Source organism: Hylobates moloch, unplaced genomic scaffold (genome assembly GCF_009828535.3).
Source record: "Hylobates moloch isolate HMO894 unplaced genomic scaffold, HMol_V3 SCAFFOLD_2, whole genome shotgun sequence".
NCBI lineage: Eukaryota > Metazoa > Chordata > Mammalia > Primates > Hylobatidae > Hylobates > Hylobates moloch.
This window is the reverse complement of record NW_026652277.1, coordinates 90,105,490-90,130,423: the sequence shown is the minus strand read 5'-3', so window position 1 is coordinate 90,130,423 and position 24,934 is coordinate 90,105,490. Positions and strand designations below refer to the sequence as shown.

Genomic DNA, 24,934 nt, shown 5'->3' with positions numbered 1-24,934 from the left:
GAGGCATTCAACTAAGAAAAAATAAGCCCCTTAAAAAAAAAAAAGCCCTTTTAGAACCACCAGGGGTCAGTATAACCAAGGAAATGTTATGAGAAGCAACTGTGGCCTTGGTCTCTGGCTTTTGTTTTTCTTTGACTGCTGCGCAGCATTAAAGGACTGTCTATTTCTTGTTATTAAGCCCCTTTTCTTTTAGCAGTGAATAATAACATGGAGGAAATGTATTTATTATTTAAATAGCCCACCATTAGAGACTATATTTTTACTTTTCGGAGGCAGTCACCATTCTCAATATAAAACTCAGGGAAGGAAAATATTTATTTTCAAGAAAGTATTGGCCGGGTGCGGTGGCTCACGCCTGTAATTCCAGCACTTTGGGAAGCCGGGGCGGGCGGATCACGAGGTCAGCAGATCGAGACCATCTTGGCTAATACGGTGAAACCCCGTCTCTACTAAAAATACGAAAAATTAGCCGGGCGTGGTGGCGGGCGCCTGTAGTCCCAGCTACTCGGAGAGGCTGAGGCAGGAGAATGGCGTGAACCCGGGAAGCGGAGCTTGCAGTGAGACAAGATCGCGCCACCGCTCTCCAGCCTGGGCGACAGAGCGATACTCCGTCTAAAAAAAAAAAAGAAAGTATTTTTTAAATTTTTTAATTTGTAAGACAGGGTTGTCCTCTGTCACCCAGGCTAGAGTGAAGTGGCACAATCATAGTTCACTGCAGCCTGGAACTCCTGGGCTCAAGTGATCCTCCTGCCTCAGCCTCTTGAATAGCAGGGACTACAGGTATGTGCCACTACGCCTGCCTAATTAAAAAAATTTTTTTTCTTTTTCATAGAGACAGGGTCTTGTTATGTTGCCCAGGCTGATCTTGAGCTCCTGGACTCAAGCAATCCTTCTGCCTTGGACTCACAAAGTGCTGGGATTACATGTGTGAGCCATCATACACAGCCTTCGGGAGAGTTTTGAAATTCCATTTTGTCTTTAGAAAAAATATGGAATGATATGAGTATTCCCATTGATGGGCAATCTCTTTAAGAATTACCAGAGTTATCAGAGCTTTGATTTGTAATGACTATACAGGTAATCAAAAAGTGGTATTCATCAGTTACCCTTTGTCCTAGGTCAGGAAAAGGATCCTTTAAGTAAAACATACTTGAGGGCTCCTTGGCATTTCTCCACTTGTATTAATAACATGTTTGTTTGTAGAATAAGAGTGAATAAGTCCTTTATGATACCGTGTTAACCTTTCTGGATTAATCTAAATTGTTTGCCCTTCAAGTATTGTATTGCTTTTCACCTTCAAGGTTTTTTATGATAGTAATGGTGAGTAATTATTTTGGTCTAGTAGGATTTCTAGTTTTCTTCTTTTTCTTTCTTTTTTTTTTTTTGAGACAGAGTCTCGCTCTTTTGCCCAGGTTGTGGTGTGATCTTGGCTCACTGCAACCTCCACATCCCAGGTTCAAGCGATTCTCCTGCCTCAGCCTCCTGAGTAGCTGGGATCACAGGCGTGCACCACCACGCCCAGCTAATTTTTGTATTTTTAGTAGAGACAGTTTCATCATGTTGGCCAGGGTGGTCTTGAACTCCAGACCTCAAGTGATCCGCCCTACTTGGCCTCCCAAAATGCTGGGATTACAGGCATGAGCCACTGTGCCTGGCCAAGAAAGGAAACAATGTTTTAGGGGATTAGTTAAGTGATTTGCTCAATGTCCTACAACTTCCCAAACTAGGATTAGAACCCAGGCCTTTTGACACCAAATCCAAGGTTCTCTCTACCCTGCCACCTTGCTTTTACATCTTACATTTTATCTCTTTCATTGCTCAGCATATGATGGTGGGACATAATAAGTTCTCAATATATACATAGGCTTTTTTTTTTTTTTTTACAATGCTAGTTTAATTAAATTGCAAAGAAACTCCTGATGATTACAATTTTTAAGACCTCTTAAAATCAGTAAAGTTTAGTAAGAGCCCTGGCTCTTTCTGTGCTACTTATACGTGTGCTTAATTGACATACATATTCTAGTGTGAATAGTTCTTTGCTACTTTGGGGATTGTACTTCTTCTCTTGAGAGTATGACCAAGTCTTCTACCTCTACCATATTTTCATTGCCTAGCTCTTTTTCATCATTTCTTTGTCTAGAGCACCAAGCCCTCCCCTCAGAGGGCAGAGGTATATTTTAGCTGTAACATCTTTTCATAGAAGTGTGTTTTATAGGGCCGTTATACTTCAGGTACGTTATAAGTTGAGTGTGGGAATAGGTTCTGATTTAATAATTGACTTGAAAATACACTTTAGGAAGATAATATGTTTTAAAAGTTAGACATTCCTTGTATTTTCATTTCTTTGCAATATAGTTCTCTAGGTACCTTATCTCTAGGTATGTTATTTCTTGATTGGTGTTGACAGTTTTCTCAAATAATTGCAAATTTTTTTTTTTTTTTGAGAAAGAGTCTCACTCTGTTGACCAGTCTAGAGTGCAGTGTGCAATCTCAGCTCATTGCAACCTCCACCTCCCAGGTTCAAGTGATTCTCCTGCCTCAGCCTCCTGAGTGGCTGGGATTACAGGTGTGCACCATCATGTTCAGCTAATTTTTGTATTTTTAGTAGAGATGGGGTTTCACCATGTTGGTCAGGCTGGGCTCGAACTCCTGACCTCAGGTGATTCACTTGCCTTGGCTTTCCAAAGTGCTAGGATTACAAGCCACTGTTCCTGGCCTGCAAATGGTTTTTCCCTCCATTTTTTTTTCTGTAGTAAAATACACATAACATAAAATTTGCCATTGTAACCATTTTTAAGTGTACAGTTCAGTGGTATTAAGTACATTCATACTGTTGTGCATTCATCACCACCATCCATCTCTGTAACTCTTTTCATCTTGCAAAACTGAAAATCTACACCTATTAAACAATAACTCTCCGTTCCCTCCCACCCCCCAGCCCCTGGCAGCCACTGTACTTTCTATCTCTGTGGTGTTGATTAGTCTTATATCAGCAGAATCATACAGGATCTCTTTTTGAGACTGGCTTTTTTCTCTTAGCATAATATTGTTATGGCTCACCCATGTTGTAGCGTATGTCAGAATTTTCTCTCTTTTAAAGGCTGAATAATATTCCATTGTGTGAATATACCGCATTTGGTTGTGAATGTTTTTGCATCTATGATTTAAAAATTATATTCGAGGTTACTAGAAGGTGATTTTAGGGGTTCTTTAAAATAAAGGCTAATGTTGGTGTCTGAGAACCAGGCTTCTGGGAGCCAGGAGGGATCTGGCCAGAGCAGTGCAGCCAGCAGCCCAGAGCTCCAGGTCTCTGCGTGACCCACGCACTGGTGCTCATGTTCCTCCAAGACCCCAAACGAAGAGCCTGAGTCACTGAGAGATTCCTGGTCATTTGATGACGGCAACCCTGTGCTGTCTTTCCTCATTGTGAGATGGAAGACTTTTCTTCTTTCTAGAGTGGCTTAGGCATTTGAATTTACCATAATGGCCACCTGAGGCTGCAGCTGGTTCTGAAACATCAGTGTGCCACAGAATCAATGGCCTGGGAGCTTGTTTAAAGATGCATAGTCCAGGTCCCACCCCCAGATCACAATTTACTAATTTTGGTATGGGACCTAGGAGTTTGAATTTTAAATAAGCACTCCAGGAAATTCTACTAGTTTTTTGAACCCCATTTTGAGAAGTGCTGATAAATGCCCGCAGCTAGGCATGTTTAGAATCCGTCTTTTCCGTTGAGAGGCAGTGTTGGGCAGTCAGCAAGTATGGAACTGGGGACAGGCCATCTGATTTATTCTTTGAATTCCTCAGCAGTGCTACTTTCTGCTATTTACTTTACCTTTCTAGGTAATCAGCTCAGTAGAGCTCCCCAGCACCTTAGACATACCAAGTCAGAATTTCTGGGTGAATGTATATCCTTTATAACAGCTTCTCTGATGCTTCAGATGCACAGCCAGCTTGGGAACCACTGAACTTGATAATCTTATAGTCTTTTCTATCTGTCACTAACTGCAATTTCATAACCGTTGTCTCAATCTTAAGCCATTGTTAGAGGTGGGGAACAAGAAATAGCAAGCAGAAAACTCAACAGGGTTAAGGCTTGAAGTCACTCTTCTGGAGCCCTGTATAATGAAACGGGGTATCAAATTATTATGTAACTAAGAAGCAATCTGCATTGAGTTATTTCTTTGCTTCTAACAGTTACATCTAGTTTCTCTTGAGTTAGTTGTTTTTTCTAGATTAGGTGAGCGTTGCCAACACCTTACTGCTTTTTATAACCTTTCAGGATATTCCTTATTTTTTCTGGACTTGTTGTCCAGCCTCTGCCTGGGTCAGCTTGCTGCTTCTGTTAAGTATCTCTGGAGCCGTTTTTCTTTTGCAAAAGAGCACATCTTTGTTTGGACAGTTCTTGTCCCTAAAGCACTCTACCAGTAGCATCTGCTTAACCCGCCTGGCTTGTGATGACAACTTAACAGAAAGCATGGAGCAAAACTTTGACAGGTCAGAAAACAGTGGCATTCTCTCTGAAATGTGGTTGTGGCTTCCAGAATACTTTTGCTAGTCTTTGCTTATAAGAATGCTTTTTTTGGGAAGGATCTCAAACTCTTACTTCCTTGTTCAGTGAGAAAGGGAGGGAGGAGATGGTTTTAGAATATTGATTTCTTAGAGCATCAGCTGGCAGAGCTCAGCACTTTCTCCTTTGTTCTTCCAAAGTTCCCGATAAACACCCATAGAATAGCATTTATTAATCAGTGTAGTGTTATTTTCCTTTTTTAAAAATTGTGGTAAGATATACATGTAAAATTTACCATTTTAACAATTTAAAAGTTAAGTAGCATCAGGTGCATTCACATTGTGGTGCAACCATCTGCCACTATCCATCTCCAGAACCTATTATTATCTTCAGATATTTAAAAAAAGTCTGCCTCATTTCTTAAACTGTGAACTCTTTGAAGACAGGAATTCTATTTTATTAATTTTCATATCTTTTCTGTCTAATATAATATCTGACCTGTTATGGGAACTCATTCATGCTTGTGGGATGAAAGAATGAGTGCATAGAGCTTCTTCTAGATGATTGCTGTTATTACCCTTTGTGATGTTCTTTGACTTCTAGTCTCATTCTGCTATATGATCTTGCAACTTAGTAGAAATATCTTTGTATATTTTCATTTTGAGAATATATATGGTTGCTGTATTTGATGAACTTGTGAGCTAATGGAAAACAGGACTTTTGGATTAATGCCCTGGACTTTCTCATCTTGAAAATTAAAAAAAATCTCAGGCAAGAACTGAATATTCTAGTTTGTTATAAAGTCTAAAATGCACTCATAATTTTGGTGTCATATTATTCTTGTGTCTTTATTGAGCCATTTGATCCGCTAGTGCCCGTCCTTTGGCAGTGTGCATTTTAATTTCTAGGCCCCATATGCAAATTTTCATGAGGAGTTCTTTGTTTTGTTCTTTCTCTCCAGAAGCCACCCTAGGAGGACCCTTCCTTTCAAATGTGTCTTCTGTACCCCTCTCTGAAGATACATGTTTTTGGCATCAGTTAGAAAACTTTGGGGCCAGACTTTAGGATGTTGTGTTCATCAATGAAATGGAGGGTCTGAGTACGTAGCATCATCAGTACATAGCATAGGGTCTCAGTGCTATAGATGATCTTAGAGGTCGCCTAGATCCATCGCCCCACTTTATGGAGGAAGAATCTGAGATAAGTGACGTGACTTGGTTAGGCTCACACAGTGTGTTGTGGGAGGGTCAGGACTAGAAACTAGTTTACTGATACTTTCAGTTCTGTAAAATTAAATTATTTAATATGTGCAGCAATTGCTGTTTTATTTATTTTTTTTGAGACAGAGTCTTGCTCTGTCACCCAGGCTGGAGTGCAGTGGTGCCATCTCAGCTTACTGCAACTTCTGCCTCCCAGGTTCAAGTGATTCTCCTGCCTTAGCCTCCTGAGTAGCTAGGATTACAAGCATGTGCCACCATGGGCCTGGCTAATTTTTGTATTTTTAGTAGAGACAGGGTTTCACCATGTTGGCCAGGCTGGTCTTGAACTCTTGAGCTCAGGTGATTCGCCCGCCCTGGCCTCCCAAAGTGCTGGGATTACAGGCATGAGTCACTGTGCCTGGCCAGCAATTGCTGTTTTAATATGGCCTCCTTTTAAGGTTGAATTTAGATGTCAACAGGGCTTGCTGTATGCATTGGTGGAGAAGATACCTACTTCTTTTATATGACTTGTGGATGCCACGGGAGCACCTTGTTTGCACATTGGATTGTTCCCAACGTGTCCCAGATTCTGACCACAGTGGCCATGTGTTTAGATTGAAGATTTGAGTCCAGCATGTAGGTTACTCGGTTCATCTATTTAATATCCATTAATATACTATTAAGGATTAGGCTGCTGTCACCTCACAGCCTCTATAACCTTGGTCATATGAGGCATACAAAAATTAATTTTTTGTTGTTTGTTTGTTTTTGAGACAGAATCTTGCTCTGTCACCCAGGCTGGAGTGCAGTGGCACGATCTTGGCTTACTGCAACTTCCGCCTCCCAGGTTCAAGTGATTTACCTGTCTCAGCCTCCCGAGTAACTGGGATTACAGGCACCCACCACCACGCCTGGCTAAATTTTGGTATTTTTAGTAGAGACAAGGTTTCGCCACGTTGGCCAGGCTGGTCGTGAACTTCTGACCTCAAGTGATCCGCCTGCCTCTGCCTTCCAAAGGGCTGGTATTATAGGCATAAGCCACCGTGCTCAGCCAAGAAGATTAATTTTTAAAATAACGGTTTACCTTTAGGTAGATTCACAGAAAGTTACAAAGATAGCACAAAGAGGCCCTATATTATCTTAACGCAGTGCACCCAGTGGTTATATCTTATGGTATTATAGTACAATATAAAAAGCAAGAATTTGACGTTAGTGTGCTATGTGTGTATAGTTCTATATGATGCCTTATTTTCAGTGGCATAGAGGGAGTTTTGGAAAATGATAACTCACTGGGCTCTGACCAGTGGTGGCAGTACTGGGTGAGGGGGAAGGGGGCACTGAAATGAGTACCAAGTCCCTGGGTGGAGTGAGGAAAGGGAGAAAGAGCAAGAAATGGAGTTATTTTCCCTCAAGGGTAACTTTCCTATTCAGTACGAAGCTGTAGCTATGCTGCTGCTTTTGCTCCCTTGCTTGAGATAGGTGCCCAAGAAAGGTGGTCATGTTACATGTCTTTAAAAACCATAGTTCCTTCTACTTTGAGTAGGAACAGAGAGGGTTAAATGGGTGGTTTTTGTTTATTGTTTGTTTTTAAAGGGAATATGTTTCTAGTTAGTACTTTTGTTTTTTTTAAACACCAAGGAAACAAGTTTGTCCCTTGTACTGCATAATGTACTTGTACAGCAGATGGTAACACTGTTTTAGGAGTATGAATGTGCTTGTGACACTGGATACCTGGCCACTATTCTGCTAACCGGAGGCGTGTATGCTCTATGTCTTGGTCATTGGTTAGATCCATTATTCCCAAGTCCTGTCACTATGAGTGACTGTCAGGTATAGACCAGCTTCAGTTCTTCAGGTGTTTAGTTCCAGCCTTGATAAGAACCAGAATATTTGTAATCCTTTCTAATGAGAGAAGGGATTCAGGAAAAAAACTGTCTCCTGGGGAGGTTCTGATTCCTCCCTCCTCACACTCAGTAGATTATCCTCCTTTCCACTTCACAGAGAACACAGTCATCAGATGGGAATTTCTTTCACTTTTTCTGCCAGATTTGCATGTGTTACCTGTGCCCATCTCATGCTTATTCTCTTCTTTTTAGAGGAAAGGTCCTATTCTTCATATCTAAGACCAATATCCCGATTTCTGCCTTGGCTTCTTTCTTCCTCTACTTTCTCAGAAAACTTACAGTGTTGACAGTCTCTTGCTTCTCAGTCTTCAAACTGGATCTCTTTCTGTCTTGGATCTTTTTATAAAATCTAATATATTTAATTCTTTCTCATTGAAAAAACAAAAAATATAGAGAAGTACTGTACTTTAACTCTACTTCCTCTTCAGTGACTTCACATTCCCGTTCTAGCCAGTCTTCTAAAAAAAATGTTGTCTAATCTCTCTGCCTCCATTTTCCCAACTCACTCCAGTTTGGCTCTGAGATTTCTTTCTACTTGTTTGGATTATTATTCTGGGTCACTTTTGTCATTTACTGTCTATTACATATTGGCACATTGCAAGTTTGGTTTTAAGTTTCTTTCGTTTCTCACTCTAGGGAAGTTCACCTGAAGACATGGTCTCAGTTTCCATCTATATACCAATGACTGTCAAATTGGCCTCTCTTGAGAGAACCTACACCTCTGAGTTCTAGACCTTTAAAACTATCTACCTATTCAACATCTGTATTTGGATGTTTCAAAGCACCCCAAACTCTTCATTTCCGGTATCATTCTTAACAATCTTTCCCCACCACACCTGGCTCTTCTGCAGCATTTCCTATCTTATTTAATTGCTCTATCTGTTCAGCTGTGCAGGCTGGTAACCTTAGAGTTCTTGACACCTCATGCTGCCTGACCACCCACACTCAGGCCTTCACCAATTCCCACAGCTTTTGCCCTTAAATATATTTCTTTCTCTTTTTTTTTTTTTTTTTTCTACCCTGAGACAGAGTCTTGCTCTGTCACCCAAGCAATCTCAGCTCACTGCAACCTCCACCTCCTGAGTTCAAGCGAACTTCCTGCCTCCATCTCCTGAGTAGCTGGGAGTACAGGCGTGTGCCACCATGCCTGGCTAATTTTTGTATTTTTTGTAGAGATGGGGTTTCACCATATTGCCCAGGCTGGTCTCTAACTCCTTAGCTCAAGCGATCTGCCTGCCTCAACTTTAAATGTATTTCAAATCCACCTACTTCTCTATTTCCACCTCTCCCTCCTTTGTCCAAGCCACTATTATATTGTTCCTAGATATTACAGTGTCTCTTAATCTCTCTGCATTTAGTTTTTTTCCCCTTTGCAACCAATTCTCTACACAGCAGTAAAAATAATCTAAACATTAGTTGTATCATGTTATTCCCCAGCTTAAAACTCTCCAAAGACTTTCCACTGGCCTCAGAACAAAATTCAGATGTTTTACTATGGCCTACACAGGGTCTTACCTGATCTGACTCTGTTTTTCCCATCGCATCTCCAGATTTCATAACTCTCTGTAAATGTTAATTCACAGCTTTTATCATAATTTGTAATATATACTCATATATGTGGTTATTTGATAAATATCCTTCTTTCCACTAGATCAGAAGGTCCATGCAGGGTTGTTTTCCCATTATATCTGCCACTCAGGCGCAATGAATATCTCTTGAAGGAATGGATGAATGAATGCATTTGTTGTTTTTGGGCCTCAGCCCTGGTAATTCTGATTCAGTAGCTCTGGGGTAGGAACTGGACATCTCTATTTATTAAACCCACCACAGCTGATTCTGATGCTGAGTTTGGGTTGAACCCCATAGAGAAATATGTTGCAACTACAGTTTAGACCACAGGTGTTTAGACTCTAAACAGGAAAGGGAAGGAAAGGATGATGTAAATGTTAATAAACATTTTCTCTCATTTTGCAAACCCTATTGACTCTGTCATTCCTCTAAGTAGGTCAGTGTACATCAACTGACACTTTTACAGGGTGATAGTTCCATAGTGATTTCTTTTTTATTTTTAAGCTCTCCCAATTTTATGGTAAAAATAAAAGGGGAAAAATAGGATATTACATGATTGCTGTTACGTAGGCAATAGGTTTAGGCATAGTCAGGTTAGTAGGGATCGGAATAAAGCTAAAAATATGAAGCTTTTCTGTTGTATGTGAGGATGGGAAGAAACACCATTCAGTACACATCTAAAGGTGATAAGACACAGACCCGGCTCTCAAGGAGTTTACAATCAGAAAACTTTCGTGTAACAAATGCAAAGAGCATTAGATTAGGAGTCCTAAGACCTGGGTACTGTGCTCTAGTCAAGTGATGGTGGGCATGGCATTTCAGCTGTGGGTCTCCGTTTCCTCAGCTGTAAAATAAGGGGTTTGGATCGAGGGATTTTTAAGGATCTTCACAGCTTTACAAGTCCAGGATAGGGCTGGAGGGGACTGTAGGACTTGGATGGGAAGTGGTGGGCTCTGAGCTGGCTGACAGGGCTGTGGGGCTGGGAGCAGGCACTGGCTGGAATGGAGGGCTCGTAGAGAGTAGTAGTTGAAGAGAAAGGTGGGGAATTTGTGGGCCGAGCTGTGGAGGATATTGGCTATCAGGCTGAAGTTTTATATTTCATTTTGTAGACAGCAGGGAGCTCTAAGAACTTTTGTGTATTTTACTTTGAATTTCAATCAGTGATGCAAATTTCAATATAGGACTTCTGAGGACAAAGGAAACAAAATGTGTGTGAATGGGTCTCTCAAATTATAAAAGTTATAGGATCATACCTTCATAATTTTCCTCTGGTTATAAAAGTAATGCATGAGTAAGGTAAAAACATCCAAACATGATAGTGTAGAAAATATGACACCCTTATGATAAACTTCCAGACAAACAAATATCATCAGTATGTGTTGTCTTCTTATTGCTTTAGTAGAAAGTTTCTGTGTAATAGTATGACATGATTAAAGTTTATTTTAGGAAGATCACTTTGGTGGCAGCATGTAGGGTGATTAGAGGGAGAGAAACTAAAGTCCAGGAGACTACCGGGGGTTAGTATTATTGTTTAACAAATATACAAATACCTTCAATGTTAGCTTATAATCAAATACCTTCAGTGTTAGTAAGTTCAAAGGTAATAGGGGACTGCAGTAAGAGAGCAGAAAAAATTAAAGAGGAATGGATGAATTCAAGAGACACTTAAAGGCAGAATCATTAGGATTAGTGACTGGATTTCGATTGGAGCAGAGAAGAAAGAGGAGCAAAAGGTGCCTGGGAATTTCAAGTTGGGTCTTTGAGAGAATCACCCATATCAGTTCTAGGGAAGTTGGGGATGGAAGCTCAGTTTGGGTGAGTGGTATGAGCTAGATGTATTTGGACTGAGCCATCAGAAATCACATTTAGGAGCAAAGCAGAAGCCATCCAAAGCAATAGAGAAAGAACAGCCAGTTTTGGGAAGAGAAAAGCAAGCAAGTTCAGGCACAGAGCAGAGGGGAAGAGATTCAGAGAGAGTGGCTTTCCAGGTGCTTCAGAGGCCTCAGAGAGTGAGGCCTGAGAAAGGTGACGGGCGGTTAGAGGAAAGCAACGTGGCATACCGAGCATCTTCTGGGGCCAGTGAAATGGGAGAGGCAGAATCCAGATTTCAAGGGCAATAAAGCGCATAAATAGCTATACATAATATAGCTATGTAATGTAGGCTAATGTATATAATAGTCTACAACTTCTGTTCCTAAGAAGGAGAGAATTAATATGATTATCTGGTGGAGGCAGCAGCAATATAATTTCATTTATGTTATGGTATTCCTATTCTTACTTAACATATTCATGCCCGGTTATTTATGTGTAACTGTGAGGTTGAACATTTATTACTTGACAGGTGAAGTAAAAAAGCACATTATTTTTGTGCCATTTTGTCCTGTTCTTTGGGACGAATTCTTCCCTACTCCTTGGATAAAATGTAGGGAAAATCTCATCATTTTTATGGTTACTCTTTAGTAACAAAAGGTCCTGTCATGTTCGGTTACTTTCATATACACAAACAGTCTACATTCAGTAATTAATATGTCCAGTCTAATAAAATAAAATGCTCCCTTCTCCAGCTTGGGTCTTCTTTGGTCTGGATGCCTGCCTCCGACTCACTAGGCTGCCTTTGACTCCTCCAGACTGAGTTGGGTGGAGGAAAGAGAAGTGAGGGGTAACAAAATTCTCATCTGATGTATAAGGATGGGTCATGTGAACTTGCTAATATTTGTCCTGCAAAAATGGCAATTTAATATGGTTCAATGTAATACTGTTGTCATCTGCATGAGAACTCTCTGGGCTAAGATGGCATTTAAAACTAACATTTTTCCTTTTTAGAACTCCTTCCTGTATTCCTAGGAGGACCCTTAAGATTGCGGGGAGGTCTTTCATCCAAAGTACCCTGGATGCTTTTGAATCTGTCTCCTCTAAATGACAGCTCATAACTCCATCTTTAGCTCCTGGGCATCTAGATCACACACCTCAGCTTTCCTCTTCCGAGGGCTTGCCTTATTCCCACTAAGGCTGTTTTGATCAGGATAGAAAACAGTCCCATGCTGACTTGCTGTTTTGGCATATCTAGTTGAGGGAAAATGCTCATGCTTTCTCTGATCCTCAACATTCAGGAGATGCAGACCACTCCTAGCATAGCACACTCTTAGCTCCACTGCCAGCACCAATATTATACCCGTTACGAGTTTTCAGGTGTGTCAACAGGCTGCTCACTGACAGCTTGAGGATGCTCCCAGGGACACATACCTAGTTGTCTGCATTGTCTATGGAAGCCCCTTTCCCTAGGCTTGAAATGAGGGCCAAGCAACTCTACCTGATGCCCCAGGGTGGGGTGAGTGCCACTCCTAGCTCATTGAAAGCTTTCTCCTGAAATTCCCTTCTAGTTTTATTTTTATCTTGACCTTTCCACTTTGGTGATGGGTTAAGAGTTACAAAACCAGTTTTTGGAAACCTCCTTTGCAAGTCCTGCATCCTTCACCTGTGGAAGGTGGACATAGTTGACATGTATTGTCTTGGGGGCCAAATGCAAAACTGAGTCTGAAATAGTTCCCTTTTAACCTCCCGTTATGTGCAGATTTAACAAATTCAGTGCCTTTCTTAAAGTAAAAGGTACATCCAGACACTGGAATGTAGTGCTAAAACAAACTATTAGGGAATTGAAATGACTGTAAAAGAACATAATGAACAAACAGAAATAATCCAACCAGCACCTTAGTTTTGATTCTGGCATTGCTTTTTACTCTAGAAGCAAGAGTTGAAAGAAACTGACCTGCATTTTAAAATATATTTTTTAATGGTCACGTAATATGCTATATTTCTTCAAATCTGTTAAAAATAGAAACTCAAGAGTTGGATGGCATCATGGTTAGGGAAGAAAAATTCTGTAACTGAAATAGATGGTTGTAGTAATTCACATGTCTCGATTTGTATTCTAGTCATAGCATACTTCTTAAAAGGGTGATAAAAATAATGTGTTTTCTCTTTCCCACTTCATTTGTCTAATTTCTGTAACATACACCCTCACAATGAATTATTGACTCAGGGACAAGAGGTAGAGAAATTACAGAGGTTGCTAAGAATACCTGCTGACACTTATTTTCTACTTCTGCTTTAGAAGTTGCTTAGAAAATCTAATCAAGGCCGGCTTACATCCAGTAGAAACAGAGAGTTTCTACTGGATGTGCTTTGGAGCAGGTTTTTAAGAGAGAGCTTTCCCCATGGAACAGTGACCATATTGGGGAAAGAAGAGCTCAGGAGACATGAGTTATGCTTCTCTTGCCTGGGGAGGTGTTTGCTTAAAAGACATGCTGCCCAAATATTTAAGCCTTCAGGTTAGCCTTTTTCCAGTTGTTGGCAGAGTGAATGAGCATGAACTGTATTTGATGAACTACAATTAACACAAATACTCATTTTGAAGCAGATAAAATTATTTTGAAACTGGAGGAAAATTGTTTCATAAGAGAAACTTGTACTTCCTATGAAAGGACTGGATTTTTTTGCTCCATGTTTTTAGTAAAGTTTAGTCAAATTTAGTTTAGTTCACCTAGAACGAACACAGAACAATTTGGAAATACATTTTTATTCCTTTTTTTAAACTAGAGGTTAGCAAACCCTGGCAGAAAAACCAAATGTAGCCTGACACCTGTTTTTGTAAATAAAGATTTATTGGAACATAGTTGTGCTCATTTGTTTACAAATTGTCTCTGGCTACATTTGCATTGCAACAGCATTGTTAAGTAGTTGGGACAGAGACCATATGGCCTGCAAAGCCTAAAATATTTACTATCCCAGTCTTTACAGGAAAAGTTTGCAGATCCCTGTTCTATATTAATGAAAGTACTCAATATCAGTGTTTTTGTGGTTATATATGGCATAAATGGCTATTAATTCTCTGAATTATTATTAATTTTAAATATTTCAGTATCTTTTGTACTTGATTATATATCTTATTAAAATAACTGAATTAATTCTGAAAATTGGTCTGGACTGTTTGCCTAATGGACAATACACTGGACATTACAAAACTAATTTCTGCTTTTCAAATTCCTTGGACAGTAAAATAATTTATTTGTTGATTTGCATTTTACCACTTATGAGCACCTTGGGAGGACATTGTGTAGTAGAAAGCATACTGTCAGCACTCACGTCCAAAATGTTTTCTAGGTTTATTGGAACAATTTAAAATGTCAGTGAAAAGAAATACTTTTCTTCCTTCGTGTCCTTTGGTTTTCTATGATGGCTGGACGCATTCACTCCTTGAGGCATTCATGTTCCTTCCACATAAAGGGCAGAGTTAAGGTTACTTTATGTGTCATTTGCCTCTTCAGGGTTGTTTAATCCTTCTCAAGAGAAGATTATTTTAATGTGTTGCAGGAGATGCTGCCTGATAACTGAGGCTGATGTGTTGAGCACTGTAAGAACCAGACTGGGGACAAGAATTGACTCATTTATTCATTTATACTTATGTTTATTCAACAAACGTTGAAGGCATGGTTTACTAGGTTCTGTGCTCTCAAGGATTTCATAGTCTCTTACAGGAGATGGACACAAAGCAAATGATTATCATGTATTGTGTTAGGCAAGATGATTGAGTTATAGTCAGGATATTATAGGAGAGAAGGGGCGTCTAACCACCATGGGGAGAGGGCAATCAAGAAAAGCTATTTGAAAGAGGCTAAATCCAGATCAATAAATCCAGGACATTCTGTCAGAAATTCAGGTGGAGATGTCTGGCAGGTGGATTTGAGTCTCAATCTGGGATAGAGATAAGGATTTAGGTGTCTTTATTCTAGGAATGGCAGTTAAAACCCTGAGAGCTGATGAGAGCCTGAAGAGTGGGAAGAGGGCTCAGCATGGGAAAGGTCAACATTTAAGGATCAGAAAGAGATGCATAAAGGAAACAAGGAAGGGGTCAGAGAGATAATTAGGAGTACCAAGAGAACAAAAGACAAGAATGTTTAGAGACTGAGTGAGGGGAAGGAGACGGTCAATGGAAAGATGGAAAATCCAGGATTGATCAGGGACTGGCAATGTAGGAGGCAGAGGGGAGATGGAATTCATTTCAAATATAATCTAATGTAAACTACTTATGTGTTAAACAAATGATGACCTAAAACTTAGTTTCAGGCTGTTGTTTAAAGTAGGCTCAAATAAGTAAGTTGATTTCCTATATTTGTAAAAGCTAATAATTTTTATTTAATCAAACACACATTTATTGAGCACTTATTTTGTACTAGGTGCTATAACAGGTTGGCACCCCAAGGGATAAACTATGAGGGATACAAAAATGATCAAAAAGTGAAGTAGTAATATTTGAGCTAAGCCCTGGAAAATGGGGAGGGATGGAAGTACGTATAAGTCAAGAATAGGCAAGAGTTAGAGCAAAAACACAGTGCATGAAACCCCAGGACACTGTCAGTCTTGAATTATTGTTCTTGACTATGTCTGTCTCCACCACCAGACTCTCTCATGCTGAGGACTGTGATTTATAGAGCCTCACATGGTGTTTTGCATGTTGGATTTACTCAATTAATGTTTGCTATATGAATGAAACTTGAGAAACAGAAACATCATAATTATTACTTATTCCGTAGTCTTGTCTGTGCTGGCCTCAGTAATAAAGCAAAAACTAACTTAAAGACTAGCATTCCTATGTTCATTAGTAAAACAGGTAATAGGTAAATTACCTTCTTGATTTGAATTTTGAGAATGACATGTTAGAACTTATAAATGAATCAAATACATGTAATTTATAATGTTACTCTATGATATGAAAACAATTTGAGATAGAAGTCACAAATATGAAGTTTCTTAAGACTTTGATCAAAACAACAAAATTTCTTTGAGATTTTCTTTTTTTAAAATTTTTGTTTTGCAACAACAGCTAACCAAAGATGTGATCTTCTTTACATGACAATGTTGAAGCCAATTTATTTATTAGCATGTTAGTGGTTATATTTGTTTTATATTTTGAAGTGAACTATGGCCTTCTTTTAGGACTGAAAAATAACTTCGTGGTGTACAGATATTTTAGATTAACCAAGGGTACTTGTTAACAAAAGCTATTATTTTATAGCTGCATCTCCGTGTTTGATTTGATAAATTTGGGAATTAAATTTACAATACAAATTTCATTAGTGGAATTACATAGCCAATTTGGAGAGGTTCTATTTAATGTGCTACCTTGATTTAGAATGAACGATTTAGAAATACGAAGAGTTGACTGGGCATGGTGGCTTACGCCTATAATCCTAGCACTTTGGGAGGCTGAGGTGCGATTGCTTGAGCTCAGGAGTTTGAGACCAGCCTGGGCAACATGGCAAAATCCCGTTCTACTTAAAAAAAAAAAAAAAAATTAGCTGGGCATGGGGACTTGCTCCTGTGGTCCCAGCTAGTTGGCGGGCTGAGGCAGGAGAATCGCTTGAGTCCAGGAGGTTGAGGCTTCAGTGAGCTGTGTTTGTGCCACTACACTCCAGCCTGGGTGACAAAGTGAGACCATGTCTGAAAAAACAAAAACAAAAACAAAAACAACACAAAAAAGAAGAAATATGAAGAGTTAGATAAATGATACGATAATAGCCCACATGTTTTCTTGTTGATTGTGGAAAAGGAAATAATTAACAGTATCTATTACAACTACATAGGATGTATTGATTTAAGGATTACAGTAGAAAATAATTCAAGAAATTGGAAAAGTGAAGCATGTTGTTCCATGAAGATTTCACATCCTTATTATTTATAAGTATTTGAGTTATGTGTAACTTCATTTTCTCCATTAGTTTTTGATAATGATATCCAAAACAAATCTGAAGTTATTTGTTAGTTTGACCTGTGTTATCTTTGCTTCATAAATTCCTGAATTATCTAGTTTAATCTAGTTCTTATTTCACAAATGATGGAAGTCAGATTAAGCAGTTTGTTTAAATGACCCGCAATGAATTATAGAGATAGGTCACCATTTTATGCTAACGGGTTGGCAAGAAAAATTCGTGAAATTTTACAGGCTTCATGTTGCAGTTGTCTATAAATGCACTTCCATAAATGAAAATATACAGGTTTGTCCATTGCATCATTATAAATGTAATTTAAAAATTAATTTTCTAAATTGTTTTATGCAAGTAAGCAAGCAAGCAAAATAAATAAGAACTCATGTATTTTCTTGTCTTTTTTTCTCCCCTGCCTAATAGGACCAGACATATTATCAATCATTTCAGGTTTCAGAATATGGTAAGAGTTCCTCAATCTATTTTGGAAGAAAAAAACATTTGTTACTTTTAGCAGAGATTAGAGAAATTTTTAAGAGATGTGTTATTTGAAGTAAAAATCTCAATGGAGTTAAAATTCTGGTGTTTTTTAAAGGCCTAACCATATTTTTTTCCTTTGTAAAAATTCTAAAATCTCATTATACAGAAAAAAGTAGAAAAAAATCACCTATAGTTGTATTATGCTAGTCTTTTTCTTATCCACAACATGATTTTTCTATTTTTCTACTTCGTTGTGATCATAAAATATTTAAAATGTTGCACTTAAAAATACTTAACAAATTCTCTTCCATATTTTTCATTTGATTGGCATTGGTAAAGATGGTCTGTTTCTCAGGTAAATCCTCTTCTTGCAGGTGCCATACTTACAATATCTGTTAGAAACCCATAGATAAAAACAGTGGGGCCCATCTATGTTGTTGGTGAATGGAGAGGAGTGAGAGATGAGACTGAAAGCATAGGATCTTAGTATTAGTTATAATTTGAATAGTTATTTTGAGGTTGCACATGCAGTTTTTCATTTGATTTGACCTTCTTTTTGAGATTGGGTTTTATTTAGGCAGTAGAAATTATAATATACAGGTAGTAATACCTCAGGTTCTGTGGGCCATATGTCTCTGTCATTACTACTCAATTTTGCCTTGGTAGCATGAGAGCAGCCAAAGATAATATGTACATGAATGTTGCTTGAGAGTGGTGCAGTAAACTTTATTTTATGGGCATGAAAATTTGAATTTCATATAATTTTCATGTGTCATGAAATATTATTCTTCTTTTGATTTTTTTCAACCAGTTAAAAATTGTAAAAAATGTTCTTGGTTCATGCTGGCCATAGTTTGCTGAACTCTGATCTGTAACCGTGCTCTCCAGTAGCGGGGCCACTTGCCATGTGTGGCTGTTGAGCACTTCAAATGTGGCTAGTCCAGATGGAGACACCAGATGTCAAAGACTTAGTACGAGAAAAATGAAAGAAAGAAAAATAGTTCATTAATAACCATTTTTAAATTTTGATTATTTGTTGAAACGATAATATTTTAGATATATAGGGTTAAGTAAAATATAAAAATTATTTCACCTGCTTATTTTTACTTTTAAAATTTGGCTACTAGAAATGAAAAATTACACATATGGCTCCCATTTTATGTCTTTTGGACAGCCCTGATCTAGAAGAAGAAGTCATAGCGGACCAACATTTTTATGGGCTATCTTTATATCCCACTGTGGTGGTATGCTGGGTGGTTGTATGTTGTTGAATGAGGTATAGTGGAGGTGGGGAATTGATTGCAAACCTGTGATGTTTGAGGAAGAGTCATTTGGATTTTCCTGGTGGTGGGGGTTGCGGGGGCGGGGGGTCATAGTTGACTCACGTGACTTTTTGGTCTCCCTGTCCTAGACTGATCTAGAGTCTAGGAGTGTCTTGGTACATTCAGGGCCGTTAGCCTTGATTGGAGCTGAAGGTCTGCCCTATATTGTTGACCATTTGGCTTTTTTGATACTTCTCTTATGTTAATTGAATGGTGAGGTGCCTTGTTATGAGAGTGGCCTGTTTCTTTGGTCAGAGAACTATAGAAAAAAAGTTTTATAGACTGTAAAGAAACACACATTTTTTACTCTGGCAGAGTGCTTTGTATCAATTATAGTATTAGTACTTATAAAATAGTTTATACCTTAATTATTATTATTATTTTTCGAGACGGAGTCTTACTGTGTCACTCAGGCTGGAGTGCAGTGGCATGATCTCAGGTCACTGCAACCACTGCCTCCTGGGTTCAAGCGATTCTGCTGCCTCAGCCTCCTGAGTAGCTGGGATTACAGGCATGCACCACCATGCCCAACAATTTTTGTATTTTTAGTAGAGACAGGATTCACCATGCTGGCCAGGCTGTCTTGAACTCCTGACCTCAGGTGATCCACCTGCCTCAGCCTCCTGAGTTCTAGAATTACAGGCGTGAGCCACTGCTCCCGGCCTCATACCTTAATTATATAAAGCTGACCAAACTAGGGATTTCTAGTTTTGGGTGAAACAAAGGGCTTTTCATCTGTCTTAATATGTATTTGGATTCTAATGAATTTAAGTTCAAATAGTACAAATTATCAACTCCTTCACAACAATTTTATTTTTCATTTTATTCAGTGGAAGATGATAGTGAAGTAGATTCTTTAAAAGATTTACCCTTGCTTCTTCATCTCAAAAAAAAAAAAAAGAAGATTTACCCTTGCTTTTCTTTTCCAGTATTACCAAAATTTGAAGTGACTTTGCAGACACCATTATATTGTTCTATGAATTCTAAGCATTTAAATGGTACCATCACGGCAAAGTAAGTGTCATTTTTCTTTTGATATGACTCGAAACCATTATAAAACTGTATGACCAAAAGCTGATTATATACTTCAGAATATCAGGGCAATTTTTGCTTATTAAAATACCTTGGTGGACAGTAAATGACTATTTATAATAAATAATTAAGCATGGGACAGATCTCCACATTTCTCTGCATCTATCGCTCTGTTTGCAAGCCGACCCAGTCTTGAAATATTTCCCATATTTCTTAGACTTATTAAGGGATTTATATTATAGATAGCACTGTTTTTTTTTTCAGATGACATGGAATTGAAGTAACTTATCTTTACTTAAATTCTATTTTTTTCCATTGATAATGGAGATAGAACTCTTGGGGGAGAGAATTGGTTGCCTTATTGCAATTAACAGATGAGTAAATAATCCACATTTATCCATTACGTCACATCATACGAACACAGAGACTTCCAACCTACCTAACACAACAGATCTATGGTGGCTGTCATGATTTTGACTCACTGGGTTGAACAATGCATGGCATTTTGTTTTGCTGAGGCAAAAAGCATCGTCAGAGTTCCAGACTAATGGTTCTCTGAAGTGCAGGCTGGGATTGCCCTCAGGTAATTCAGGATTCTTCTCTTGTAGCTTGAGAGTGAAGTTCAGATTCTTCAGTTTATCTTGCAGGGCTCTTTTCTGGATTCACGTCTTTTGAAACATTCCACCTTTCTCTACTCCAGCCCATTCTCTACTGTCCAAAACTCCATTCTGAAATTTTACTTTAGCTTCTAAAAACGTAAAATGTTTTTTTCTGACTAATAGGCCATTACGTAGGTAATTTCAAGGCTTACTATTTGCCCCCAACCCTCCTTATACCCCTCATAATACTAGTCACACAGAGCTGCTGTTTGCTCGTCCACCTTTCCGAAGGTGACTCTGTGTCTTGTGTACTACAGCACCTTGGTACCTACTACAGTGCCAACCGTAGAGTAGGTATCCAATATATACCTATTGAAAGAACAAATAGGCCAGGCACAGTGGCTCACACCTGTAATGCCAGCACTTTGGGGGGCTGAGGAGGGTGGATCACTTGAGACCAGGAGTTTGAGGCCAGTTTGGCCAACATGGCAAAACTCCATCTCTACTAAAAATACAAAAATTAGCTGGGCATGGTGGCACACTCCCAGCTACTTGGGAGGGTGAGGCATGAGAGTTGCTTGAACCTGGGAGGCAGAAGTTGCAGTGAGCCAAGACTGTACCATTGCACTTCAGCCTGGGTGATAGAGGGAGACTTTGTCTCAAAAAAAAAAAAAAAAAGAAAGAACAAATAGATAAGCAACATGACCCTTAAGATTTCAACTCTAAGCTGTATGTAGCACAGCAAAGGTCTTCATACCAAATCAAAAGCCAGGTATTTGGAGTTCTGTGGATATAGGAAAAAAGAAATTCAGTTTCTCTTATATCCTCATTCAACAATCAACACAGAAGACTTCTGTGACTTCTGGTCATGAAGAGGTGGGTGAGGATTTCTCCCCACCAAAACCCAATCAGTCAGTTCTGCAGGGGACACCAGCTGGGTCTCCTCTAGTTCAATTCAAGTCTGACACTATCTACTGGGAGACAGCATCAGATCATAGATGCGGACTTGCTCCAAGACTGCCCCCCACTGCAGATGCCACTCACAAGTTATAGATTGTCACCTGTACTTCTGACTGATTGGCTGTAAATTGGAGTTCCCACTATCTTCTTTTTGGGTTTGACTAAGTTGCTGGAGCTGCTCACAGGACTCAGGAAACACTTCACTGGCTTATTACAAAGGATTTTACAACGGATAGAGATGAAGAGCTGGAAGAGGTACGTCAGGCGAGGCATGTGGGAATCAACACGGAGCTTCCATGCCCTCTCTGAGCATGCCGCCCTCCAGGAACCTCCATGTTTTCAGCTCTCTGGAAGTTCTACAAAGCCTGTCCTTTTGGGTTTTTATGTTTTCTTTTCCTTTTTTTTTTTTTTTTTTAGACGGAGTCTCGCTGTTGCCCAGGCTGGAGTGCAGTGGTGCGATCTCGGCTCACTGCAAGCTCCGCCTCCCGGGTTCACGCCATTCTCCTGCCTCAGCCTCTCCGAGTAGCTGGGACTACAGGCGCCCGCCACCACGCCCGGCTGATTTTTTGTATTTTTAGTAGAGACGGGGTTTCACCGTGGTCTCGATCTCCTGACCTCGTGATCCACCCCCCTCGGCCTCCCAAAGTGCTGGGATTACAGGCGTGAGCCACCGCGCCTGGCCTCTTTTCCTTTTTTTTTTTCATTTACCACTGATCAGAAGGGAAGGTATTATTTTATAATGTTTTTGTCCTTTTTTGTGCTATGGCTGCTTTCAGAGAAAAAAATTCTTTGTTTTGTTAATGATACTATCCTAGAATATTTTGATATTTTATTATTTTTTTTAAGTGAGGAAGTCTCACTCTGTCATAGGCTGGAGTCCAGTGGTGCAGTCATAGCTCACTGCATCCCTGAACACCTGGGCTCAAGCGATCTTCCCACCTCAGCCTCCCAAGTAGCTAGGACTACAGGTGGGAGCCACCACGCCTGGCTAATTTTTTTTCCTTTATAGAGATGGGGTCTTGCCATTTTCTCCAGGCTGGTCTTGAACTCCTGGCCTCACATGATACTCCTGCCTTGGTCTCCTAAAGTGCTGAGACTACAGGCATGTTCCACCACTCCTGGCCTGATTTGCTTTTTAAAAATTAGTCAAGCTTTTATTTTCTGAGTGATTAACTTATCCCAAATGTTTCCAGGTTCTATTTGGGACAATAATTGTATCTTTGTTTCACAATTATTATAACCAGCTTGGTGTTTGGAAAACTAAATCTGCTTCACATTAAAGTCAAAATTAAAAATTTTTGTGTCTGAGAGTACTTTAAATTATATTTGGATTTTAAAGATCCTTTTACTACCATGTGGTATAACTCTGTTAAAATACAATATCCTGGCATGCTAGTTTTGCTTTTATTTAATCTTTAGCACAATACAAGTAGAGTCAGGTTTCGAAGACTCTTAAATGAGTGAATTTGATGCTAAGGTTGCTAACCAGGGTTTCCACTGACTTTACTGTTTTTGTTTGGAAGTGTGGTGCATTTGAACTTGGGTTTTTTTTTCTTCTTAGTTTGGAATATGCTATATTTTAAGATTTGCTTTTGAGTTGAGTTGATCCAGATGAGGGGCTGTTTCTGTGTTCAGTTAATGGATTTAGGAAGCAGCCGTTTACTGCTGTGATTTATAGACTGCAAAGCAAAATTGACTTCCATGTCTGGCTCAGCATTTCACAATAGAGGTAGAAGCAACCCAGGAAATGTACTTAAAAAAGGCTTTCTGGCAGTAAAATGTATTGCCTCTTCTTCACATGGAGAGCCTTTCCTATAATGAGAGACGATAAAATTAATACATAGAAAGAAGAGTAGCAGAAAATATTTGACTCACGAAGCTAAGTTTGGGCCAGGTGAGGTGGCTCATGCCTATAATCCCAGCACTTTGGGGGGCCAAACTGGGTGGATCACTTGAGGTCAGGAGTTTGAGACCGGCCTGGCCAATATGGTGAAACTCCATTTCTACTGAAAATACAAAAATTAGCTGGGTGTAGTCGCAGACACCTATAATCCCAGCTGTTCGGGAGGCTGAAGCAGAAGAATCGATTGAACCCGGGAGGCAGAGGTTGCAGTGAGCCGAGATCGCGCCACTGCACTCCAGCCTGGTTGACAGAGTGGGACTCTGTCTCAAAAAATAAAATAAAACAAGATAAAATTCTCTGGACATGGTGGTGTGCGCTTGTCATCCCAGCTACTCAGGAGGCTGAGGCAGGAGAATCTCTTGAACCCCCGAGGTGGAGGTTGCAGTGAGCCGAGATATGCCACTGCATCCAGCCTGGGTGACAGAGTGAGACTGTGTCTAAAAACACACACACACACACACACACACACACACACCCAGAAACTAAGTTTGGTACTATGGCTTTAAAAAATTATTCTTTTTAAAAAATTTTCAGCAAAAAATCAATTTTTGACAGCCACGAGCACATTTGGTGCTCCAGAATCTATGGTCTAATAAACCTTCCTGGCTAATATCAGAACATGCAGCAATAGACCATGGTGATTGCACCATCAGCTGACATTTAAAAATCTTGTAAAGCTGCGAAGTTTCGTGGGCATTCAGTTAATGGGCCAGTCCAGATTTCTAGGAGTGAAAGATTTTTGTAATCTTTAAAAAATCTTTGGACAGGAAACTGTCACTCCCAGTTATGATCAGGTATTTTCTGGAGTCTTTCAGATGGTCAGAGGTTGGGCAGAGTGTGTGTTAAGAACTGTTTTAAGCCACTATAGTTAAAAGTCTTCCCATTTTGGAAACTTAATTTCAAGGATCACCATTTATTTTTTATTTATTTATTTATTTTTTGAGATGGAGTCTCGCTCTGTTGCCCAGGCTGGAGTGCAGTGGCACGATCTTGGCTCACTGCAGCCTCCACCTCCTGGGTTCAAACAGTTCTCTGCCTCAGCCTCCGAGTAACTGGGATTACAGGCACCCACCACCAAGCCTGGCTAATTTTTTTGTATTTTCAGTAGAGATGGGGTTTCACCATCTTGGCCAGGCTGGTCTTGAACTCCTGACCTCGTGATCCACCCACCTTGGCCTCCCAAAGTTCTGAGATTACAGGCGTGAGCCACTGTGCCTATCCAGGATCACCATTTATTAAAGACATTTTTGTTGGGTTTAGTTTAAAAAATTATAGCAGGAGTATGTTTTCAATGTAACTTTTTTCTTTTTAAAATTTTCTCTTTTTAGTGTTTTGCCATCCCATAATGTATTTTTTTTAAATTTATTTATTTTGAGACAGAGTCTTGCTGTGTTGCCCAGGCTGGAGTGCAGTGATGCGATCTCGGCTCACTGCAGCCTCCACCTCCTGGGTTCAAGCAGTTCTCCTGCCTCAGCCTCCAAAGTAGCTGGGACTACAGGTGCCTGCCACCATGCCCAGCTAATTTTTGTATTTTTATTTTTATTTATTTATTTATTTATTTTTTAATTTTATTATTATTATACTTTAAGTTTTTGGGTACATGTTTTTTAATAGAGACGGGGTTTCCCTGTGTTGGCCAGGCTGGTCCTGAACTCCTGACCTTGTCATCTGCCCACCTTGGCCTCCAAAAGTGCTG

The 24,934-nt window shown here is 39.5% G+C and overlaps 1 protein-coding gene across 1 annotated transcript in view; it reads left to right on the top strand.

The window, feature by feature from the left end:
- Nucleotides 1-24,934, top strand: part of CD109 (CD109 molecule) — a 141,469-nt gene that overhangs the window by 43,099 nt on the left and 73,436 nt on the right. Inside the window, exons 6-7 of the mRNA XM_032153087.2 lie at nt 17,366-17,405; nt 19,674-19,758. Coding sequence (XP_032008978.1) covers nt 17,366-17,405; nt 19,674-19,758 — 125 coding nt within the window. The remainder of the gene's footprint in view (nt 1-17,365; nt 17,406-19,673; nt 19,759-24,934) is intronic.